Below are 19,739 nucleotides of genomic sequence, written 5' to 3' on the forward strand. Positions count from 1 at the left end.
GGCTGTGGAAGTCACCTTGCCCCGAACAGGAGGGTCCTCGGGGATAGATGAAGAGAGGAGCAGGACGGTGCCCCCAGTGATCCCTGGGTGGAGGTTTGGGGACTCCTTCCTGCAGGAGCCAGGAGCCACCTGCGTGTGCTCACCCGCACCTCCTGGCCAGCGAGTGACTTTGATCTCTAACACCAGCCACAAGTGTATACCTGCGGTCTCAACTGTGCAGGAAGCTGAGGCAGAACCATTTGTGCCCAGGAGTTCAAGGCCAGCCTGGGCAACAACTCAAGCCCTGTCTCAAAATAAATCAACAATAAACAGCTGCACACCAGACAGTTGATCTTGCCTGGGGGATTCTGCCAACTCCATGGTAGGAGCTGTGACCCTGTCACACAGATGAGGGATCCCAGGTACAGCAGTGACACATGCCTAAGGACATGGAGGGCTCATCAGATTTGAGGCTCAGGCCCAGGCTGGGGCCTCCTCTTGAACAGCCTGTGTGCTGACTCTTGATTCTCAACTTCAGACATGCACAGGGCCTCCTCTCAGGGCCTCTGGGGCCAGGCTCCGCCCCCACCAGCTGTGTGGCCCTGGTTCAGTCACTCAGCCTCTCTGTGCCCAACTCTAGTGCACCGGGGCTGCTGCCCGCCCTGCCCCTGGTGCCACCTTGGTGGTCAGGAACTGCAGTACCCACTGGCCGCGGGGCACTGAACCCTACCACACGGTGCTGAGCAGCTGACGTCAGAGACCAAATCTGGGGAGCCATGGCCAAGACCAGCCCATTCCAGGTCACAGGAAGCTGGCTACGAGGACAGTCATCCAGAACCTGGAAGGCCCTGCACCAGCAGGAGCCTTGGGGCCGCGGGTGGGGAGGGGGAGCTGGGGCGACACATCCTCAGGCAGGGGCCCTTCCAGGTGGACAGGTACAGGCAGGGAAGACAAACTTTTGATTTTTGGCTTTTGTCTTTTTGAGGCAGGGTCTCACGATACAGCTCAGGCTGGCCTTGAGCTCGCTTTGTAATCCAGGCTGACCTCAAACTCACAGTGATCCTCCTGCCTCAGCCTCCCAGGGGAAGACAAACTTTATTCCCCAAGTCATGCCCTCCTTGAAGCTGGGAGTAGCACCACTCCGAGCCTGGCTGACATATGGGTCCCACTGGGGACAGGCGGGTGGGGACAGCTCACAGGTGCTGTCTGCGGTGGCGCAGCGCCTCGGTGGGCGTGAAAAGGAAGTCTTTCTGGCAGGTGTCGCAGTGGTAGGGTCTCTGTAGGGCAGATGGCTTCTGAGGGTGTTCAGGGCTGGCTTCCTCAGTGCCTGTGGAGAGGGGGAGGCTCAGGCAGGACAGGGCTCCGCTGTCTCCCCACCTTTGGGAAACCCAGTTTTACCCCCTCCAGAAAGCCTTCCTGGATGACCACACACACAAGCTGGTCTGTACCTTGTCACCACCAGGGAGACAGCAAGAGATGTGTGGTCCTGCTGCTGCCTCCCTGTGGCATGGGGTGCACTATGGCAGACACTGTAACACTCCTTGGTGACAGCGGGGGGCTGTGGCCAAGTAGAGATGGCCAAGGGGCACAGAAGGAAACAAGGGACACAGCCATAGAGACACCAAGGGACAGAAGAGGGGCGCAGAGCCCAGAGGTGACAGAGGCAAGGGGAAGGGCCCAGCTCGGGCTGCAGGGCCAGTCCCTGCTCCTTGCCTGGGTCGCCCTCCAGGCCCGCGGCACAGGCGTTCTCATGGGCCATGCGCTCCAGCGGCGTAAACGGCAGGTGCAGGTCGCAGCGCGGACAGGTCCAGAAGGTGCGCAGGCAGTCGCTGTAGAGGTCGGTGTCACTCTGCAGAGGGTGGGCCTGTCAATCTGTCTGCCACCCACTGCAGCCCCTCCCAGAGCCCTGAAAGACGTGAGAATGCAGCTGGGGTCCCCCTGGGGCTCCTAACATCCTGTCTCCAGGGCAGGGGCTGAGGGGACCCCCCCCAGGGGTGCACGCTAACCGAGAGGCAGTTGTAGGTGAGAAAGTCGGTGACGCTGTAGCCACCCTTGGTGGGGTGTGGGGACAGGGTAGAGCTGCCAAAGAGGCCAGGGAGACTGGGGGTGGCGGTGATGGTCTGTGGTCCCACATAGAGATTGTGGGTTTCCAGTCCTGTGAGGCGCCGGAGGCTGTAGGGAACCTAGGGAGGAGAGATGGGAGAGACTCAGGAAACCACCACAGAGCACGTGCGCGCAGCTGTGCCTGCTGCCCTCCCTCTCCACACAGGCTCCTGGGCTCCCCTCTCACTCCGTCCTGAGCTGCTAACTGGGGACAGCACACCATGCATGCCCAAGGAGCAGCGTGCACGCACAGGGCCTCCTCCCGGGGCCTCTGGGGCCAGGCTCCGCCCCCGCCAGCTGTGTGGCCCTGGCTCAGTCGCTCAGCCACTCTGCGCCCAAATCTAGTGCACCGCAGCTACTGCCCGCCCTGGCCCTGGTGCTACCTTGGTGGCCATGAACTGCAGCAGCTCCCTGCTCAGTGCAGCCACCTCCGAGCAGCTCACAGGAGCGACGCTCTCCTCGTCCTCATCCTTGAGCCGCTGCCGCTGCCAGGCCTGCTGTGACAGCTGCCGGTCCAGGGTGCTCTCCCAGCGTGCACGGAGCCGCAGGGCCAGAGCCAGGAGCCGGACGGCACCCTCACGGTCCACCAGCTGCAGCTCTAGCCAGCCATCGGCCACCAGGCGGGAGCAGTCACCATTGGTGTCCAGGGACCGGCTGAATAGCAGGAGGGACTAGAGAGAGTGACAGGGAGCAGGGTATGGGGTGGACAGCACTGCAGGGAGGCACCACCTCGCGCTGGCTGGGCTGTCACCCACCTGCCCACCCACCTGTCCCAGGTGGCCGTCTGTCCACGCAGCCACCTGCCCACCTGCCCACCTAATATAACCATCAAACTCCACCCATGCGGCACCCGTCTCCGTGCACTGCTCCGCCTGGCGGAGGACTAGGCACCATCCCTGCAGCACTGGGCTCAGACAGGGAAAGACAGAACTAAAGAGTGAAAGATAGCAGGCGCAGTGACGCTCTCTGGGAGGCTGAGGCAGGAGGGGCACAAGTTCAAGCCCCTGCCGGGCAACTTAGCAAGACCCTATTCTCAAAATGAAAATAAAAAGGGCCAGGCATGTAGCTCAGTTCAAAGGCCCTGGGTCTGATCCCCAGTACCACAGGTGACAATAAAGTTAAGTCCACTGTGTGTCCTAAGCAGCAGCCACAGGAAGGTCTGGGAGGTGGGGGTGGCAGGGGTACAGGGCAAGAACACAGCTGCATCTTCGCACAGGGCCAGATGGGGACAGGAGAGCCCAGCGGGGAGCAGGCAGGACGGAGTCTGCCCCAGGCGTGCTGGGAGCGCGGCATTAGGCTGGGGGCGGCAGGACTCGAGGACGCTGCCCTCGGGCCAGCGCCACCCTCCTCACCGAAGGCCACAGCTGCCTCCACGCCTGCTGCCTGGCCTGCCCACCTCTGCTCCACGTCTTCACTTGCCCTTCCCACCCTCTGCTGGGCCCAGCCCCAGCCCCTGGGCACTCCAGCCTCACCACTGCAGGCCTGCGCGGGCCTTCACACGTGGTGTCCCTGCTGGGTGTACTTCCCAGAGACCAGTGTGGCCCTGTTGCTGCAGGACGCCCACACCACACCATCTCCCCAGGGCCCTACTATCCCAGTGGCCCAGGATTACCTCCCCACACCCCAACCCATCTGGGTCACCTGGGTCACCCTCCCCTAGTGGCCCCATGGGAGTGAGCTGACACCCACCTGCAGGGCTGGGACCCGGACGCAGTTGACCAGGTACAGCTTGTTGGTCTCTAGCAGGGAGACAAAGGTGAGGAGCTGGTGCTTGCTGCTCATCTTGTCCTTGTCATCTGTAAGGTGAGGACAGCTCAGGCCCAGCTCTGCATACCCGGCCACCCTTGCCACCCATCAGGTCACAGAACGATGCCATGTGGGACACAAATGGGGCTCCCGGGGACACACAGGGCCATTGTCACTTTTTGAGAATGACAACAGCAGAGTAGTAATGCAAACAATATCTATTGGTGCTGCTGTCCCCAGACAGGCCGTCTGAGATATGGCCAGTGTGAGGCGCACTAAGCCCAGCACTGGGGAGGCCGAAGCAGGAGGAGCACTGTGAGTCTGCAGGCACCTGGCTACACAGTGAGTTCAAGGCCAGGCTGAACTAGGTCAGGTGTGTTCCAATGGCACCCAAAACAAACACTCTAGAAAAGAGAATGAGAGGGAGGAAAAAGAAAACAAAGCTAGAAATAGGACTCCAGAAGGACGGACAAAGAATACAGCGACAGAAGAAAGGGCAGCAGAACAGCGGTCATGGATGAGTGAGGGTGCAGGGGCTCATCGCATGCTACTCGAATGATGTCTGCAAAGTTTCAAGATTAAAGATCAGGAAGATCTGGACATGGTGGTGCACACCTAAACCCCAGCACTTAGGAGGCTGAAGCAGGAGGATCGCTGCTAGTTCAAGAGCAGCCTGGGCCACAAAGGCCAGCCTGAACTGCCCAGGCTCAAAAAGAAGAAAAAAAAGAAGAGAGAGGCATGAAGGATTCACGAAGGCCAGAGAGCGCAGAGCGACGCTTCCTGCGCTCTCCCCAGCGTCATCAACGCCTTTAACTTTTCGGGTCTGTTCTCATCACTCTGAGAAAGACAGTCGCTGCTTCCATGCAGGAGGACGAGGGGGACTAGATGGCTCGGCCCAGCACGGCACCCCGGCACCCCGTGACAGCTGCTCCATCCAAGTGGGAGCAGCCATGCCGGCCACCCAGTGAGAGACCAGCCAACACGCAGCAGGCTGCAGGGAGCACAAAGAAGCAGGAGGGGGCCCCAGGCTGCTGCATCGTCGTCGCTGTCCCTGGACCCTTGAATCCTGCCTGGGTTACTGTACCTCGGCTCCCTCCACCTCCTGTGGCAGGCGGCTCCTGTGTGTGCAGCACCTCGGGGCTGTTGGCGAAGACACTGGTGGGGTGCAGCACAGCACCCTGCTTGGCCTGGGTGTGGAAGATCTGCGGAGGCCCAAGGGGGGTGCCAGGGTCAGAGGCCTCCAGGCTGGCCCTATCAGATCCCCGGCTGCATTGCCTCCCCCCGGCATTTCCTCTCCCCAGCTCCCCCTCAGGAAGCCTGCTGACTCTCTCCCAGTTAGGCTGGCAGCCTGGCCCTGGGGCTCCCCACCAAGTCCTGTCCACTCAGACTATCTAGGGCACAGTCCTCCTCCCCACAGCACTGAGAACCCTGGGGGGGCAGGACCAGCACAGTCAGGGCGCTCTGTCCCGGCAGAGCTGAAGGACAAAGGAGTGAAGAGGTGCACCTGGTCTGAGTCCTTGCGGCCACTGTTGAATGGGTCAGGCACAGCCAGCTGCGGGTAGAGGCCGCGGGCCAGCACCAGCTTGAGCAGGAGCAACTGCTCCCGTGTCAGCGCCTGGGCCGAGCTGGCGGCTGCCTGCAGCTGCTCAAGGTTGTGCCTTAGCTTGAACTTGACGTCCTGGGGGGACACAGCAGGAGGGACCCCTGAGGAGCTGCCCACTGCCATCTACACAGCAGGAGGACATGTGGGCCCAGCGCCTGCAGACTGCTGAGGCCCCCGTTCCTAGAGGTGATGCCAGGGATCCCTAGAACCCCAGACACCCTTCCTCAGCAAAGCCCATCAGGCCTCCAAGCCCCACCTGGATGTCCACGCTGTCATCGGCACGCCGGGCAGCAGGGCCAGCATGGTCCTCATCGCTGGAGCCAACCTCAGCCTCCTCCTGTAGCCGCAGCACCTTACGCCGGCGGCCCTCACCCTCCTCATGCTGCCGCTTCAGCTGCTGCAGGGCCCGGCGTTCACGTCGCTGCTGCAGCCGGCTGGAACTGTCCCCTGGAGTAGTAGACTGGGCCCCAGCCAGCAGCCCATGGTCCTCCAGCAGCTCCTGAAGACAGGAGGGGATGGGCACGGCAAGCTGAGTGGGCCCTCAGAGCTCCCACTTCCCTCCCAGGCCCAGCCCACAGGGCACAGGGGACTGGTCCAGAACCACCCTGCACACCAGGCAAGGCTAAGTCCTGTGGTGGTCACTACTGTCACCACTGGCCTGGGGCAGCTGAGGGGTACAGGAAGAGGTCTGGGTGGCTGCTCCTAGGACCCTCCCTGAAGGCCACAGCCAGGCTCCCTTCTTCTACACTGCCCCAGGCCCTAGTCACAGTCCCTAAACCCCTGTGCTGCCCCCACCACCACCACATGGTGACCAGGAGGTCTGGACACCTGCTGGGCCCCCAACCCTGGGCTTTCTGAGTCCAATTCCGGGGGTGAGGGCTGGGACTCTGCATCCAGCACTCTTGAGGCACAGGAGACTTGTGTCCCTCCTTTTTCCCTGCCCACACCTGTCACAGTCCTCAAGTACTGCAGTCTGCCAGGCAGTTCCCTGTGAGCCCCAAGCAATGATGGCCACAGGACACCGGGTGTGTGTGCGTGTATGCACGCGTGTCATCAGGTGTGTGTGCAAAGGGGCCACATTTTCCCCTAGATTCTCAGTGTCTCAGTGCCCAACCCACACAGACTAGCTGTTCTACAGCATGGTCAGGACATCTGCAGTCCCCAGCCTGGTGCTCTTGGAACTATGGGGAAGAGCTACCCAGTTGACATGACTCGGGGCCTCCGTCTGCCCGTCCGCAAGCACAGGAGATGGCTTCATGCGGTAGCAGGGCTTCCTCCATTGCAAAACACTCACTCTGGAGCATTAGCCAACTGCACGGCCACAGGAGGGGCCGCCCATGACAGAAACCCATCCCCACCCAGATGAGGACAACAAGGATGATGGAAACCACACTCCAAGGGCTGTAGCCACCTCCCTGAGTGCCCTTGGCCCTGAGTCTGCACTGAGGGTGCAGTTTAGGCTGGCCAGGGATAGGGAGAGGATCTGGGTCACCTTGAACTGGCGCCGCAGATTGGCCATCTCGTAGAGCCGGTGCTCCTCCACGCCCCGCCGGCGGCACCACTTGCGCGAGTTCTGGCTGCGCTCAGCCTTCACCTGGGAGGGGATGGCAGGGAGGGGTCAGGCACTGGGCAGCTGGGGACCACAGGGACCATGGTCAGAATGCCCCAACTCCAACAGGGAAGTGGGGCTGGCGCCCAGCTTCAGAGCCCCCTACACTGCCACAACTACCTGGGAGGACAGGGACAGTAGTACCCAGCACCAGGTGGAGACCAGGACTCAGGAGACATATGTCGGGTGTACAGACGCCATCCATGGGCAGCAGACCTGCTCCAGAGGGGACTGGCTTTCATCACACTTTAGAAACCCGAGTCCCTCCTCCTTGACCTTGGCCTAGGGTACATTCTGTCCCTTGGCCAGCAGCAGAACAGTGGGGCCTGGGCCTATCAAGAATGGAGCCACTTGGAGGGCACAAGGAGCACCCAGAACAGCAGGGCGCCCTAGGGTGGGGGGAAGAGCACACAGTCAGGCAGCAGGGGTTGGCTGCCAGCCTCACCTGCACCCAGGCATTGAAAACGTTGAAGAGTGTGAAGGGGTCGCCCTGGTCACTCTCCAGAGGGCGCCGTGCTGCCGCACACTCCAGGCTGCTGTGGGCGCTGCGTGTGAAGGGTGACTGCACACTGAGGGCAGCGGCGATGGTGAGCACAGGCTCGGCCAGGCTGAACATGGAGCCCAGGATCAGCATCTTCCCTGGGGGCGGCACTGCCTCAGCCTCCTGGACACCCACCCCCACCCCAGCCCACCTTGACCAGAGGCCTTGGAGCCCAGAGGTCAGTTCAAATCCACAGGCCCAAGAGCCCAGTATGTCCGTCCACTGGCCAGAAGTGACCCCAGGCCTGGCTCCTGAGCTGTGGAACTCTGCTGACTGCTGGCCGTGACTATCAGCTATGCTTCATCCACAACTGACAGGCGCCCCGGCGCTCCGACCCCTCCCTCACTTTTCTTTTTTTTAATGTATTTGGTACAGGGCCTCACTGCACAGCTCAGACTCATAGTGATCCTCCTGTCTCAGCCTCCCCAGCACTGGGATTACAGGTGCGCGCCACCACACCCGTCTAGGTGGCTCAGCACACCCGGGCGGGGGCAGGGTGGCATGGCATGAGGTACCAGGCATCGCACTCGGTCCCTGAGCTTGCCAAAGCAAGTGCTTAGTCCACTGAGCTATCCCCCTGGCTCAATTTTCTTGCAATACTTTTTCCTTTTTGTTTTCAAGACTAGAGACTGAACCCAGGGACTTCCCACTGAGCTGTGCCCTCAGCCCTTTAACTGTTTAAATTTTGAGACAGGGTCCTGCTATGTCACTAAACTGACCAGACTGAATTCAAATTCATGACCCTCCCGTCTCGGCCTCCTAGAATGCCAGCACTACAGATGTGCATCACCATACCCCATCCCGACACCTTTAGCCCCAGGCAGCGAGGGGAGGATAAGGCAGGTGCAGGGCAGGAGCCACATGAATGGCCGTGAGGGAGCCTGGCAAGGGCGTGGGCTTTCACAGGGGTCACGTGGACAGGCAGTGGTGCCCCTGTGATCGGGCTGGGCCCTCACCAATCACCACATCCACGGGTAGCTGGGCTAGCAGGCAGCCGATGGGCGTGAGGGCCTCGGAGGTGTCCAGCGCACCCTGGTCCCGCAGGTACTGGATGGCGGTCTCCAGACTGGCCGGGGGCGGCGGCTCGATGAAGGGGAAGGTGCGCGGGTCCCCCACACACATGCTCTTCATCTGTGGGCAAGCAGCAAGCCCCCGTGTGGGAACCCTGAGCCACTGAAGCCAAGGGGCAGGCAGGCTGGGAAGCTTCCCTGCCAAGCCCCACACACAGAGGCAGAGCAACGGGGTGGACGGGCCCCAGTGCTGCTGACGACACAGGAGAGAGCGGCCAGGGCCTCAAGGCGAAGGTTCTCGGGGCCTTAAAGTTTAGTTCCATGCAGGGCAGCTCCCTGTTTCTGCCTCTGCTTCTGGAGGAGAACAGGAGGAAGGGACGCCTGGTTCCTGACCTTGTCATGGGACTGAGAGCTCGGTTATGCTGTGCATCCTCATCCCCATCCCTGTTAGGGCAGGATTATCTACCTGTCCTGTTTGTTACTGCTTTTTTTGTGTGTGTATGACAAGTTTTGTTTCGTTTTGTTTCATTCTGTTTTGTTTTTTATACTGGGAACTGACCTCAGGACCTTGCTCTTGCCAGGCAGGTGCTTACACCACTGAACTACCTCTCTAGCTGTTTTTTGAGATAGGGTCTCATTAGGTAGCCCAGGCTGGTCTTGAACTCTTGAGGCAATTCTCCTGCTTCAGCCTCGTAAGTGAGTGCTGGGACGACAGGCATGCACTACCATGCCCAGCTGATCTACATGAAACACACACAACAGTGCTGGGCGCAGGGAATTTAGTTCCATCTTCATCATCCTAGTAGCTGCTTCCAGGGCCGGCAAGATAGCTCAGTGGACTAAGCGCTTGTTTAGGCAAACATAGGGGCCAGGGTTTGATCCCTGGCATTCCACGTTGCGCCAGCCCCGCCCCCTGGGCACAGTGAGCTGGCCATGGAGTCGGGGCATGGTGGCACATGCCTGTAATCCCAGCACTAGGGAGGCTAAAAACAAGAGGATCACTAGAGTCTGAGCTGTGTAGTGAGATTCTGCACAAAAACAAACAAAACCCTCATAGCTGCTTACAGAGCAAGGCCAGAGAAGCCGCACCCACAGCCTCTTGCTCCACTTCCATAACCACATCTGGGGTCTGGGGCTTCCCCTTACGCAGAAGAGCAGATTCTCTGCACTGCGCAAGCCAGGGTCACTTCAACTGGTGGCCAAGTCCAAGGAGCTGGAGAATCTACAGAACAGGCACAGTCGGAACCGCACCTGCCCACAGCCTGGGCTGGGGCTCAGCCTGTGTGGAGCACATACCTATCCTGGCAGATCCTGTGTCCATCCCCAACACCATAAAAGCGAAACAAAACACAAGCCACTTCCTGTAGGGTTTTAGGCTGCAGCTAGTCATTCTCAGTCACAGTGCCGCCAGGTTTCGACTTCTGAAAGGGACAATGTCCCCTCTGTGGCCTGGCCAGCCCTGCCACTCCTGCCGTGAGCTGCGGCCTAGTTCCATCTATACACGGCCCAGCTTCTTCCCCAGCTCGGTGGTCAGGACACAGCCCCTCCTTGCCGGGCCTCACCTGCAGCACCAGTGCATCCAGGGCCACTCTCCGGATCTCGGGAACAGCGTAGGGAGCGAAGGCATCATAGTCAGACTCAGCGTAGAGGCGGTAGCAGACCCCGGGTCCTGTGCGGCCTGCCCGGCCCTTGCGCTGCTCAGCGCTGGCCTGGCTGATCCAGAACTCTTGCAGCCGCTGCAGCTTGGCCTGGGGGTCGTAGCTCATCTCCTTCACCTTCCCTATGGGACAGGAGGGAGAGGACAGTGGGACTCCACCTGCCCTCTTCCTCTTCTGCTGCTGGCCAAGAAGAGAGGAGGGGAAAAGCTGTCTCTCACTTATTTTCCTGTCTACTACTTCAGAGGCTCTGTCACCTGACACACTGGGAAGAGGTACCTGCCATATGCAGCAGGGTACCAGGCACCAGGGACACGGCCAGGATAAAAGGACAGGACAGAGCAGAGCATTTCACCCAACGTAATGCCAACCTTCCTCGAATGTTACCATCTATGAAAACGGGAGGTGCCTTAAAACCAAGGACACGTCAGGGTTTACCACATGGCACTTCATACCCTTTGTCACGGAATGGGGGATTCTGGGATGCTCCACAGTCACCACCACCCAAGCTCAAATGTAGGAAGGAACTGCTAATATCGGCGCTCACTCTGCTCAGGAAGGGGCAGTGCTTACCTGAATCTACCACGAAGCGGATCCCTTCGATGGTGACCGAGGTCTCTGCGATGTTCGTGGAGAGGATACATTTCCGGACTCCAGGGGGTGCCACGTCAAACACCTGGGGAGGGAGGAGGCGGCACAGGGATGCGCTCCACATGGCCTTGGCATCTCTGCTGGTCTTTCTCCTCCCGAGTCCCCAAGCAAAGACGACCAGCATCCGCTCTTCCCTGGGCATTCTGAGACCCTCCTCACCTGAGGCCCCCAGGGCACCTTCAACATTTCCTGCACCCCTTCCTTTCTCCTAGCCCCAGCCCCTCCCTGGCCCAGGCCTCCCTTTCCTGCTCTGATCCTACAGCAGCTTCCCCCCGGCCTCTGGTCTCACACCCTCAGATCCATCCCTTCCATGGCTCCCCAGTGCTCTTCAGACAAAGCCTAGACCCCACGTTGGGCGCTCAGGGCCACACGGGGGCCGTGCAACTCTGCCTGTGAATCACCCTGGGCCTCCGTGGAGCTGCCCTTGACTGCCCACCTCCCTGCCTGCCTGGGTGACCACATTCTCTGGATACCTTGTCCTGGTCAGCCACAGAGAGTGCGCTGTGCAGCGGCAGCACCACCCAGCGCTGCGTGTGGCTGGCGTAGGTCTGTGCAGCCTCCAGCACAGCCCCGATCTCCGCCATGCCGCTGAGGAAGACGAGGAGGTCCCCACGCTCCTCAGCTGGGTATTTATTGTCGATGGCCTCCAGCACCCTCAGGAAAGGCCGTGGGTCCAGCTTCTCGGACTTGGAAGCTGTCTGCTCAGCCTCCTGAGGCTGGTAAATGACCTGTGATGAGACAACCCGGGGCAGGCCCCTGCCAGTCACTCCAGCATGGGGACCACGACAGGCAGGGGTAGACACAGCCATCCCGGGACAGATGCCACTCTTCAAGCGCAGGACGCAGGGGACAAGATGAAGGGACAAGGCAGCCAGGCTTCGGGAGCACTGGCAAGGGCTGATTTTAAAAAATGTGGGTGCCAACTAAAAAGATGTATTTAATCTATGAAAATCAATCGAATTATATGCTTACGATATGTGCATTCTCTCGGGCATGATCACTGCAACCCAAAAAAGAATCTCTAAGCAGTGGAAGCCTGATGAAAGCCCTGAAGGTCACCTCTCGGGAAGGGTCTCATTCTTTTTTCGTAGTTGCTTCTTCTAAGATCCATCCATGGGCGTCGCAAACCGGAGGCCACAGGGACAATGGAGCCCTTCCTGTAGGCTGCCACTAAGACAAGGACAACCCCCTGGGACCGTGCTTCTCAATGGCGTGGCTGTGCCAGGAGGGGAGATGTGGCAGCGCCTGGAGACACTCTGGGTTGTCACGGTGAGGAAGGGCAACGGCACTGGAGTGTCATGCTACGGGCCGGGGGCTGCTGAACACCCCCACTCTGGGTTGTCACGGTGAGGAAGGGCAACGGCACTGGAGTGTCATGCTAGGGGCCGGGGCTGCTGAACACCCCCACAGCAGCACAGGCCTCCCTCCGGGAAGGACCCAGCCCAAGCATCAGTGCTGCGACTCAGAGACCCTGCCCGGGGAGGCAGGGGAGAAACCGAGGTGCTGGGACCCCTGGGCGACCGCAGGCCCAGGGCAGACTAGCAGCCTGACACAGCAGATTTCATTTTTGTTTTCTTGGTTTTTTGAGACAGAGTCTCGCTACGTAGCCCAGGCTGACCTTCAACTCACAGCAATCTTTCTGCCTGGGATTACAGGTATACTACCTCCCCTGGTCAAAAGATTTTTATTTAAAAAAAAAAAATTTATAAAGGAAATAAATATCTATCTTACTCAGGCCCTTATATTTTGGAATCTCTGTTCATAGCAGTTGGCAGCTGTTACAGAGCTTTCGCTGTAACTGTAACTTGGTGCTCTGTGTGCTAGTGTAAATGTTCAAAAGCTTTTCAAGCAGCAGCCTTAAAAAGAATGCCCTTAACTGAGGGGACAGGAAGCCGCGGCCGAGCACACCTCCGGGGTGGAGGGGACCACGCTGGCAACACTGACCGTGATGGGGAAGAGCCGCCCGGGCACCTGCACCACGGGCGCGCTGCCGAAGTAGCTGGAGAAGAGCGCGATGTTGATGGTGGCCGACATGAGGACAACCTTGAGGTCAGGCCGCGTGGGCAGCAGGCGCTGCAGGACTCCCAGGAGGAAGTCACTGTGCAGCTGCCGCTCGTGGACCTCATCCACGATTAGGACCTTGTACTGGGGCAGGCTGGGCTCACGCTGGATCTGCCGCAGCAGCAGCCCCACGGTCAGGAACACGATCTTGGTGGCCGCCGAGCGTGTGCTTTCAAAACGAATCTGGTAGCCAACCTGGGGTGGAGGGAATGTCAGGGTCAGCCGGGGACCCCGGGCTGGACCACCGGACCCCCACCTGGCCTGACAGAAATCCAAGTCCCTGCCAGGCTGATGCAACACACTCTGGAGCCCAGTGGCAAGCGTGGTTTGAAGGCCTGTGCTGCCACTCACTGCCATGGTCCCTGGACAACGCCAACCTGTAGAGGTTTTGCTACGAGAATCATGTGTGATAACACACATACGTGTCGGAGGCGCTGCCCGGGATACAACATTATTAATTCTAGTAGTAGCAATTGTCTTCCTTTCAGTCTTTACTAAGTGCCAGGAAGCACGCGACCTGCTTCACACCGATCTCGTCCTTATCACCTCCACTGTTCTAAGAACTATTAGCTGAGATGGGGAAACTAAGGTGATCATTCAAGATAACACAGCTTAAAAAAAGGTTCTCAGAGGGAACAAATGTGTCATAACCCGCACCTCACATCATACACACACATTCAACTTCAGACGAACTCTAATTCTAACTGTAAAAGTCTTAGAATACTGGAAAACTTCCTCAGGACCTTAGAATAGGCAAAATTTCAGCAGGTATGATGCTGCACGCCTGTAATCCCAGCAGTCAAGAGGCTGAGGCAGGTGGATTACCACAAGTTCAAGGCCACTCTGGGCTACATAGTGAGTTCAGGAGCAACCTGAACTCACTATGAGACCCTGTCTCAAGAAAATAAGCGAACGAACAAAAAAAGATATAGGGCTGTGTTGGGGCTGGAGAGATGGCTCAGCAGTCTAAAGCACCTACTTGGAACAAGCTTGGCAAAGCACAGGGACCACGGTTCAATCCCCCAGCACCACATGCCAGCCAGCCCCGCCCCCTGGTGGGCTGAGCTGGCCACACACACACACACACACACACACACACACACACACAATAAATAAATGTAAAATAAATAAATATAAATAAATAAAAAGATATAGGGCTGTGGATACAGCTCAGTGGCATAAGCGCCTGCCTGGCAAGCATAAGGAAGGTCCTAAGTTTGATCCCTGGTACTGAATTAAAAAAAAAAAAAAAAAAGAGAGAGAGAGCAAAAATAAACAATGTATCATGAAAATCATTATCACTAAGAACAGTGATGACCCTCAGGCTATCAGGGTAGGTTCAGGAGGGTCCACAGATGTGGTTAGTTTTAAAGGGTACTGGTTATATACATGGATTCACTCACTGACAATTTACCTCACTACATACTCAGGACCTGTGCACCTTTTTCCCTGCAGCCTGGGGCTGGAACCAGGACACCTGCACGGTAGGCGAGCACTCCACCCCTGAGCTACAGCCTCAGTGCAGACACATGCACTCCTTTCTGTTAGGGTATTACAACTTCGACAGTAACAAAACATTTGTAAGTGGCACAACCAGGACTGGAACCCTAGAGATTATGAAGAAAGGGTGAAGCAGGAGATGTAGCTCAGCAGTACATTTGCTTAGTGTGTGGGTTCCATGCTCAGTACAGAAGGGAGGGAGGAAAGGGGGAGGGAGGAAGGAGGGAGGGGTAGGGAGGAAGAAAGGGAGGGAGAAAGGAAGGGGGAGGGAGACAGGCAAGCAGAGAAGGGGATGACAAAGGGGAAGGGAAGGGAAAAATGGAAAGGAAAGGGAAAAGGAGAGGGGAAGGGAAAGAGGAAGAGAGAGGAGAGAGGGAAAGAAACAGACAGAGGGGGGAAAGAAGGAAGGAGAGAAGAAAGTAGAAAATGCCCTTAAGAATGGATTTTTTTTGGGGGGGGGGGGCCAGGCTCCCAGCACTCAGGAAGCTGAGGCAGGAGGATCACCCCAAGTTTCAGGTCACCTGGACTACACAGTGAGTTTGAAACCAGCCTAGACTACATAGTGAGACCCATGTTCAAACAAGTCAAAAATAATTAAGTTTTAAAAATGAATTTTTTAAAAGCCTGCTCATAAAAATGCCTGACGAGCATTCACAACACTTCTCACCTTTTGCTGCTAACGTGCTGTGCTAGGTAATCAGCACCTTTGTCATCTGGCCCACGTGAGCCAACCTACAGCTGAAGGTCTAGAATTACCACCTCCAGGCCAAAGAGCAGCAGCTTAGCTTTCCTGACACCGCCGCAGCGCACGACCAACCAATCGTGCCCCAGAGTCACCCTGGAGTGACAGATCCTTGTACCACCTACTCGCCTGGGATCCGTACTGACTGAGGCTCTCAAAGCCGACGCGCTTGGCCAGCGAGATGCAAGCGATGCGCCGGGGCTGCGTGCAGGCCACGTGGCTGAAGCCAGCAGCCAGCAAGTACTGGGGCACCTGGGTGGACTTGCCACAGCCCGTGTCCCCAGCCACCACCACCACCTGGTGCTGCTTCAGCGTCTGCAGGATGCAGTTCCCGTACTGGGCGATGGGCAGGGCCGCCCGCTCCCGCTGCAGCTTGGCCAGCCGCCCAAACGCCTGCTTCTGGCCGAAGTCCAGGTAGTGTAGCAGGGCCCTGCGGAACTCAGACACTTGTTTTGGGGGCAGCCGACTGCCCGGCCCCCATGTGTCCCTTGTATCAGGGCCAAGGACAGAGAGGTTGATGCGGTAGCGGGCATCGTAAGTGCGAGGCAGATCAGCCAGGGCCGGGATGCAGTGTTTGGGATGTCCGGGGTCCTTCTCCTCCTTCCTGGAGGTCTTGAGAGTCTGGAATCGTTGCAGGCGTTCAAAGAAGGCCCAGAACTTGCGGCAGTCCTCAGAGCCCTGGCGGATATAATCCTCATCGCGGAAGAAGGCGTCCTCCAAGAGGCGCCGCGTCTCTGGACAATCCCAGTCCCACTTTTCCAGGGTTTCTTCCTCCCTGGGAGCCCGGTGGTGGTCTTGATGACCCCTACCCTCCCGCGTCCTGGGAGGAGCCATTCTGTGTCCCACAATGTTGTCACAAGCAGGCTTCAGTTCTGATCACCTGGACCCAATTCTTTTATCCATTCTCATGTGTTGGACCTGCAACAAGGAACCACTTTCTCCTCAAAGAGCTGATTTTTCTTCTTTCCCGGTTGCAATCACCATATGTGACAGTAGGTGTCCGGGGAACGGGCTCAGCATGAGACTCTGGCACTCAGGACTCTGGCATCGACCTCCAGGAGGGACACGAGTTCATGCAGGGCTTTAAGGTCCCAGACACCTGGGGAAGAGGACACAAGATATCCATTCAGAAACCCACTTATTTCTCAAGTACCGAGCCAGGAAAAGGAGGGGTGAGAAGACCACCTGAGAACTCACAGACAGCTGCGGCCGCACAGGAGACACACGTCCCCATGTGTCCCCGCACTGCAGTACCACAGCAGCTGAGGCAGTGCTCCAGGAGCCCAGAGCCTGCCTGTGTTAGGAAACAGGAAACGATGCCCAAGAAGATCAGAAGATCCCTAGCTGAGACCTGAAGGAAGAACAAGGGTCACACCTGGTCAAGCAAGAGCAAAGGGCGGAGCCAGGAGGACACAGCCTCCAGGCCATGCCCCCCCTCACTTGAGGCCACTACTAATGAGGCCCCTTCTCGGCAAGGAAGCCCTAAACCCTCTGGATCCAGAGACCTTTCTGTCTTTTTTTAAACATAGGGTCTCACTATGCAGTTGCGGCTGGCTTTGAGCTCACTTTGGGTTTTTTTGTGGAGCCAAGAAGTGAAGAGTTGAAGCTGTGACAAATGATGTCACCTGGTACTAGGGTTCAAACTCAGGACCTTGCACTTGCTCAGTGCTTATGCCGCTGAGCTATATTCCCAGTCTGAGCTCACTTTGTAGCCCAAGCTGGTCTCAAACTTGCAAGGAACCTTCTGTCTCAGCCTCCCAAGTGCTGGGATTACAGGTATATGCCACCACACCTGGCTCCAAGGACTTTTCAAAAGCCCTACCTGTGAGCACATGAAGCTTGAGGGGCCATCTAGATATAAAATGTAACAAGCAGCTAAAACACAGGTGTGAGATCACGAAGAGGACAGGTTTGTAACCTGAAGTCAGTGGTCTTAGGACACTAGAAGCCCTTGAAATACAGTAAAAACTTTTATTAGTGGGATATTGTTTCCGCCTACCTAGCATATGCCCCAGGCCCTTCTTTAACAGTACCCATGTTCCTTCAGTTCCACATGGTCCTGTTGGTCTCTAAATCAGAGCATGTACCAGTGGGGCAGTGACAAAGCCTGACCAATCACAGTACTCTACTGTCACCATAATCAATAATTGGTCTGGGAACCTGACACATGACCCAGCCATGGCCAATCAGGGCTCACCTCTGAAATTCACACCTGGCTACTAGAAGAGAAAGAGTCCTTTTAACTAGGCAAATTTGTTATAAACCTGGTGCTGTTTGTACTAGTAACTCTGGAGAGTTCTGGTCTTTCCCAGCAATCTACCCTAGAGAAAGTCATGTCCAATGAGACAAGACACACACACACAAGGCTGGACCTTGTGCAGCCATGGAGGTTGGCTATGGTAGAAGCTTGGTGACATCATTTGTAACAGCTTCAACTCTTCACTTTTTGGCTCCACAAAAAAAAAAAGAAAGAAAGAAAGAAAGAAAGAAAGAAAGAAAGAAAGAAAGAAAGGTTCTTTGCTTAAAGCTGGGTTCTTGATTCTCAGTTGAAAAATTCCCAGCTGGTAAAGAGCATAATGCCAGATGTGGTGGCTCATGCCTATAATCCCAGCACTTGGGAACCTGAGCTAGGAGGACTGCCGCGAGTCTAGGGTCAACTTAGCCTACACAATGAGTTCAATGCCAACCTAAATGATACAGCCAGATGTGGTCTCCAAAAATTAAAAACAACAAAAGAATATACCTTGCATATGCCAATTTTCTGGAGATAAATTTATCACTCAGATTTTTGAGACAGTCTATATAGTCCTAGCTGGCCTCAAATTCTTGGGAATCTGGCTGCCTCAGCCTCCCTGTGTCACTGGCATTTAAAGAGGCTGAGGCTCCTAAAGGGTCCAGCGCCTTCCTGTGTGTGCAGTGTCTGGAGACAGGCAGATGTTGGTTGGAATCTCTTCACTGACTGGGAAAGTGTGTGGCCAACAAAAAGCCCACGTTTTGTGTGATTTTTTTTGAGACAGGGTCTCACTCTGTAACCCAGGCTGGCCTCAAATTTACGGTAATCTTCCTGTCTCAGCCTCCTGGAGTGCTGAGATTACAAGTGTGCAACATCATACATTGCCTTGGTCTGTTTTTAATCTACCTCACCACCTCGGTTCCCTTTTCTGTCTCTACCCCGGCCCCATCTCTTATCTAATAGATTCTATTTTTCTGTCTGATTTTCTCTGAAATCTGATTCTTTCTCCATCTTGCTCTTGCCATGCAGGAACGTATGCAACTTATACCGCTGAACTGTATCACTGAGCCCCATCTTGCCTTCACATTTCCTGTGTGCAACTTTCTTCCTGGCTCTGTTTTTGCTTCCTGGTCCTCTCTGTCGAGCCATCTCCCGCATCTCTCCATCTACTACTTTGTCCCCAGTCATCTGCAGCTTTAACAGTGGCTAACTCTGCTTATTTGTATCACCACACCTGTGTTCCAAGTCCTCTCTGGACACACTTCCCTCACAGCACAGGGAGGTGCTGAGCCACAGAGGTTAAGTCAAGGCTGGTGAGGAATTCAATTCTAGAGTTCATTTCCGGTCTCCACTTGCCAGCATGATGCTCCATCATGTCCAGTGTGAGGTGGTAGGTTTTGCAGATCTTGCTACATAGCCCAGGCTGGCCTCAAAATTACTTGGCTCCTCCTGCCTCAGCCTCCCAAGTGCTGGGACTGCGGGCGTGCACCACCATGGCTGCCTTAACCTCTCCGATTTTTATCATGTTCTCCCTATTCTCTGTCTCCACCTTTCCACATCTCTCCCCCTGACCCAGTCTCTGGTCCACACTGACTTTCTACCTTTTCATCTTCCAAGTTCATGGAGGGACCATGTGGTTCCCATAAGCCTCCCTCAGAGGCACCCATACACCTCATGCCCTCAGTTTCTCTAGCTTTTTGTTTTGTAATTTGTGGTACTGGGGACTGAAGCCAGGGCCTGTGCTACCTCCCCTCCCTCCCCAGTCTTTTATTTTGACACCGTTCTTGCTAAATCGCTAAGCAGCCCATGCTGGACTCAAGCTTGGGGTCTCGAGTGCCGGGCTTTCCCGGAGACGCAGGCTTCTCTCCGGGGACTCCCGCCGGCTCTCGGCTACCTCCCAGTTTCTTCTCTCAGCGGCCGCTGCTCAGCCACCCCGACGCGGTCCCCCAGCCCCACTCCCGCCACCACCACCACCACCACCGGAGCCGCGCGCTCCACACCCCCACCTCACCCACAGGCGCGGGTGCACCAACTTCCGGTTCCAAGCTCCGTCCGTAAGCCAGAACTGCGCCTGCGCAAAACGAAAGCCCCGCCCAAGACCCACTGGGCGCCTGCGCACAGCCTCTCTTGCCCCGCCTCGCTTAGGGTGGTGCTTCGAGTAACTACGCCCACTAGGGCCCGGGAGGAGGCATTGCGGTAGCTACTCGTGAGTCCCTTTAGCTGACCCAGAGAGCTTTTGTCCCCAAGTACACCCACCAGGATCATGAGACATGGAGATTTTTGACCAAGAGAGGAAGCGTAAGCCT

The 19,739-nt window shown here is 57.0% G+C and overlaps 1 protein-coding gene across 3 annotated transcripts; it reads right to left on the reverse strand.

The window, feature by feature from the left end:
- Positions 1 to 1,039: 1,039 nt before the first annotated feature.
- Positions 1,040 to 19,499, reverse strand: Dhx34 (DExH-box helicase 34). 3 transcript variants are annotated; one of them, XM_023704616.1, is made up of 18 exons: positions 17,023 to 17,072; positions 16,398 to 16,551; positions 15,330 to 16,299; positions 12,842 to 13,153; positions 11,371 to 11,625; positions 10,820 to 10,922; positions 10,154 to 10,371; positions 8,538 to 8,712; positions 7,486 to 7,679; positions 6,924 to 7,025; positions 5,688 to 5,930; positions 5,333 to 5,506; positions 4,913 to 5,030; positions 3,772 to 3,878; positions 2,466 to 2,753; positions 1,986 to 2,162; positions 1,693 to 1,828; positions 1,040 to 1,306 (listed from the first exon to the last, which is right to left on the reverse strand). In XM_023704616.1, exons 3-18 carry the CDS (start codon positions 16,032 to 16,034, stop codon positions 1,173 to 1,175), a joined length of 3,441 nt encoding a protein of 1,146 aa, XP_023560384.1. In that variant the 5' UTR covers positions 16,035 to 16,299; positions 16,398 to 16,551; positions 17,023 to 17,072; the 3' UTR covers positions 1,040 to 1,172. The 3 variants fall into 3 exon arrangements, with proteins under 3 accessions (XP_023560384.1, XP_004644330.1, XP_023560385.1); XM_004644273.2 differs by lacking the exons at positions 16,398 to 16,551; positions 17,023 to 17,072 and adding an exon at positions 19,445 to 19,499; XM_023704617.1 differs by lacking the exons at positions 16,398 to 16,551; positions 17,023 to 17,072 and adding an exon at positions 19,440 to 19,453.
- Between the last annotated feature and the right edge of the window lie 240 nt (positions 19,500 to 19,739).

This window comes from Octodon degus, unplaced genomic scaffold, assembly GCF_000260255.1.
Source record: "Octodon degus isolate 3935 unplaced genomic scaffold, OctDeg1.0 scaffold00197, whole genome shotgun sequence".
NCBI classification, from domain to species: Eukaryota; Metazoa; Chordata; class Mammalia; order Rodentia; family Octodontidae; genus Octodon; species Octodon degus.

Excerpts from the sequence above, each read along its gene's own strand:
- Dhx34 (XM_004644273.2), bottom strand. The coding sequence starts at position 16,034 with ATGGCTCCTCCCAGGACGCGGGAGGGTAGGGGTCATCAAGACCACCAC. Across the intron at positions 11,626-12,841 it reads GGCGGCTCTTCCCCATCACG|GTCATTTACCAGCCTCAGGA; the intron begins GTCAGTGTTGCC and ends GTCTCATCACAG. Across the intron at positions 5,031-5,332 it reads GCCGCAAGGACTCAGACCAG|ATCTTCCACACCCAGGCCAA; the intron begins GTGCACCTCTTC and ends GGGCCTCCGCAG.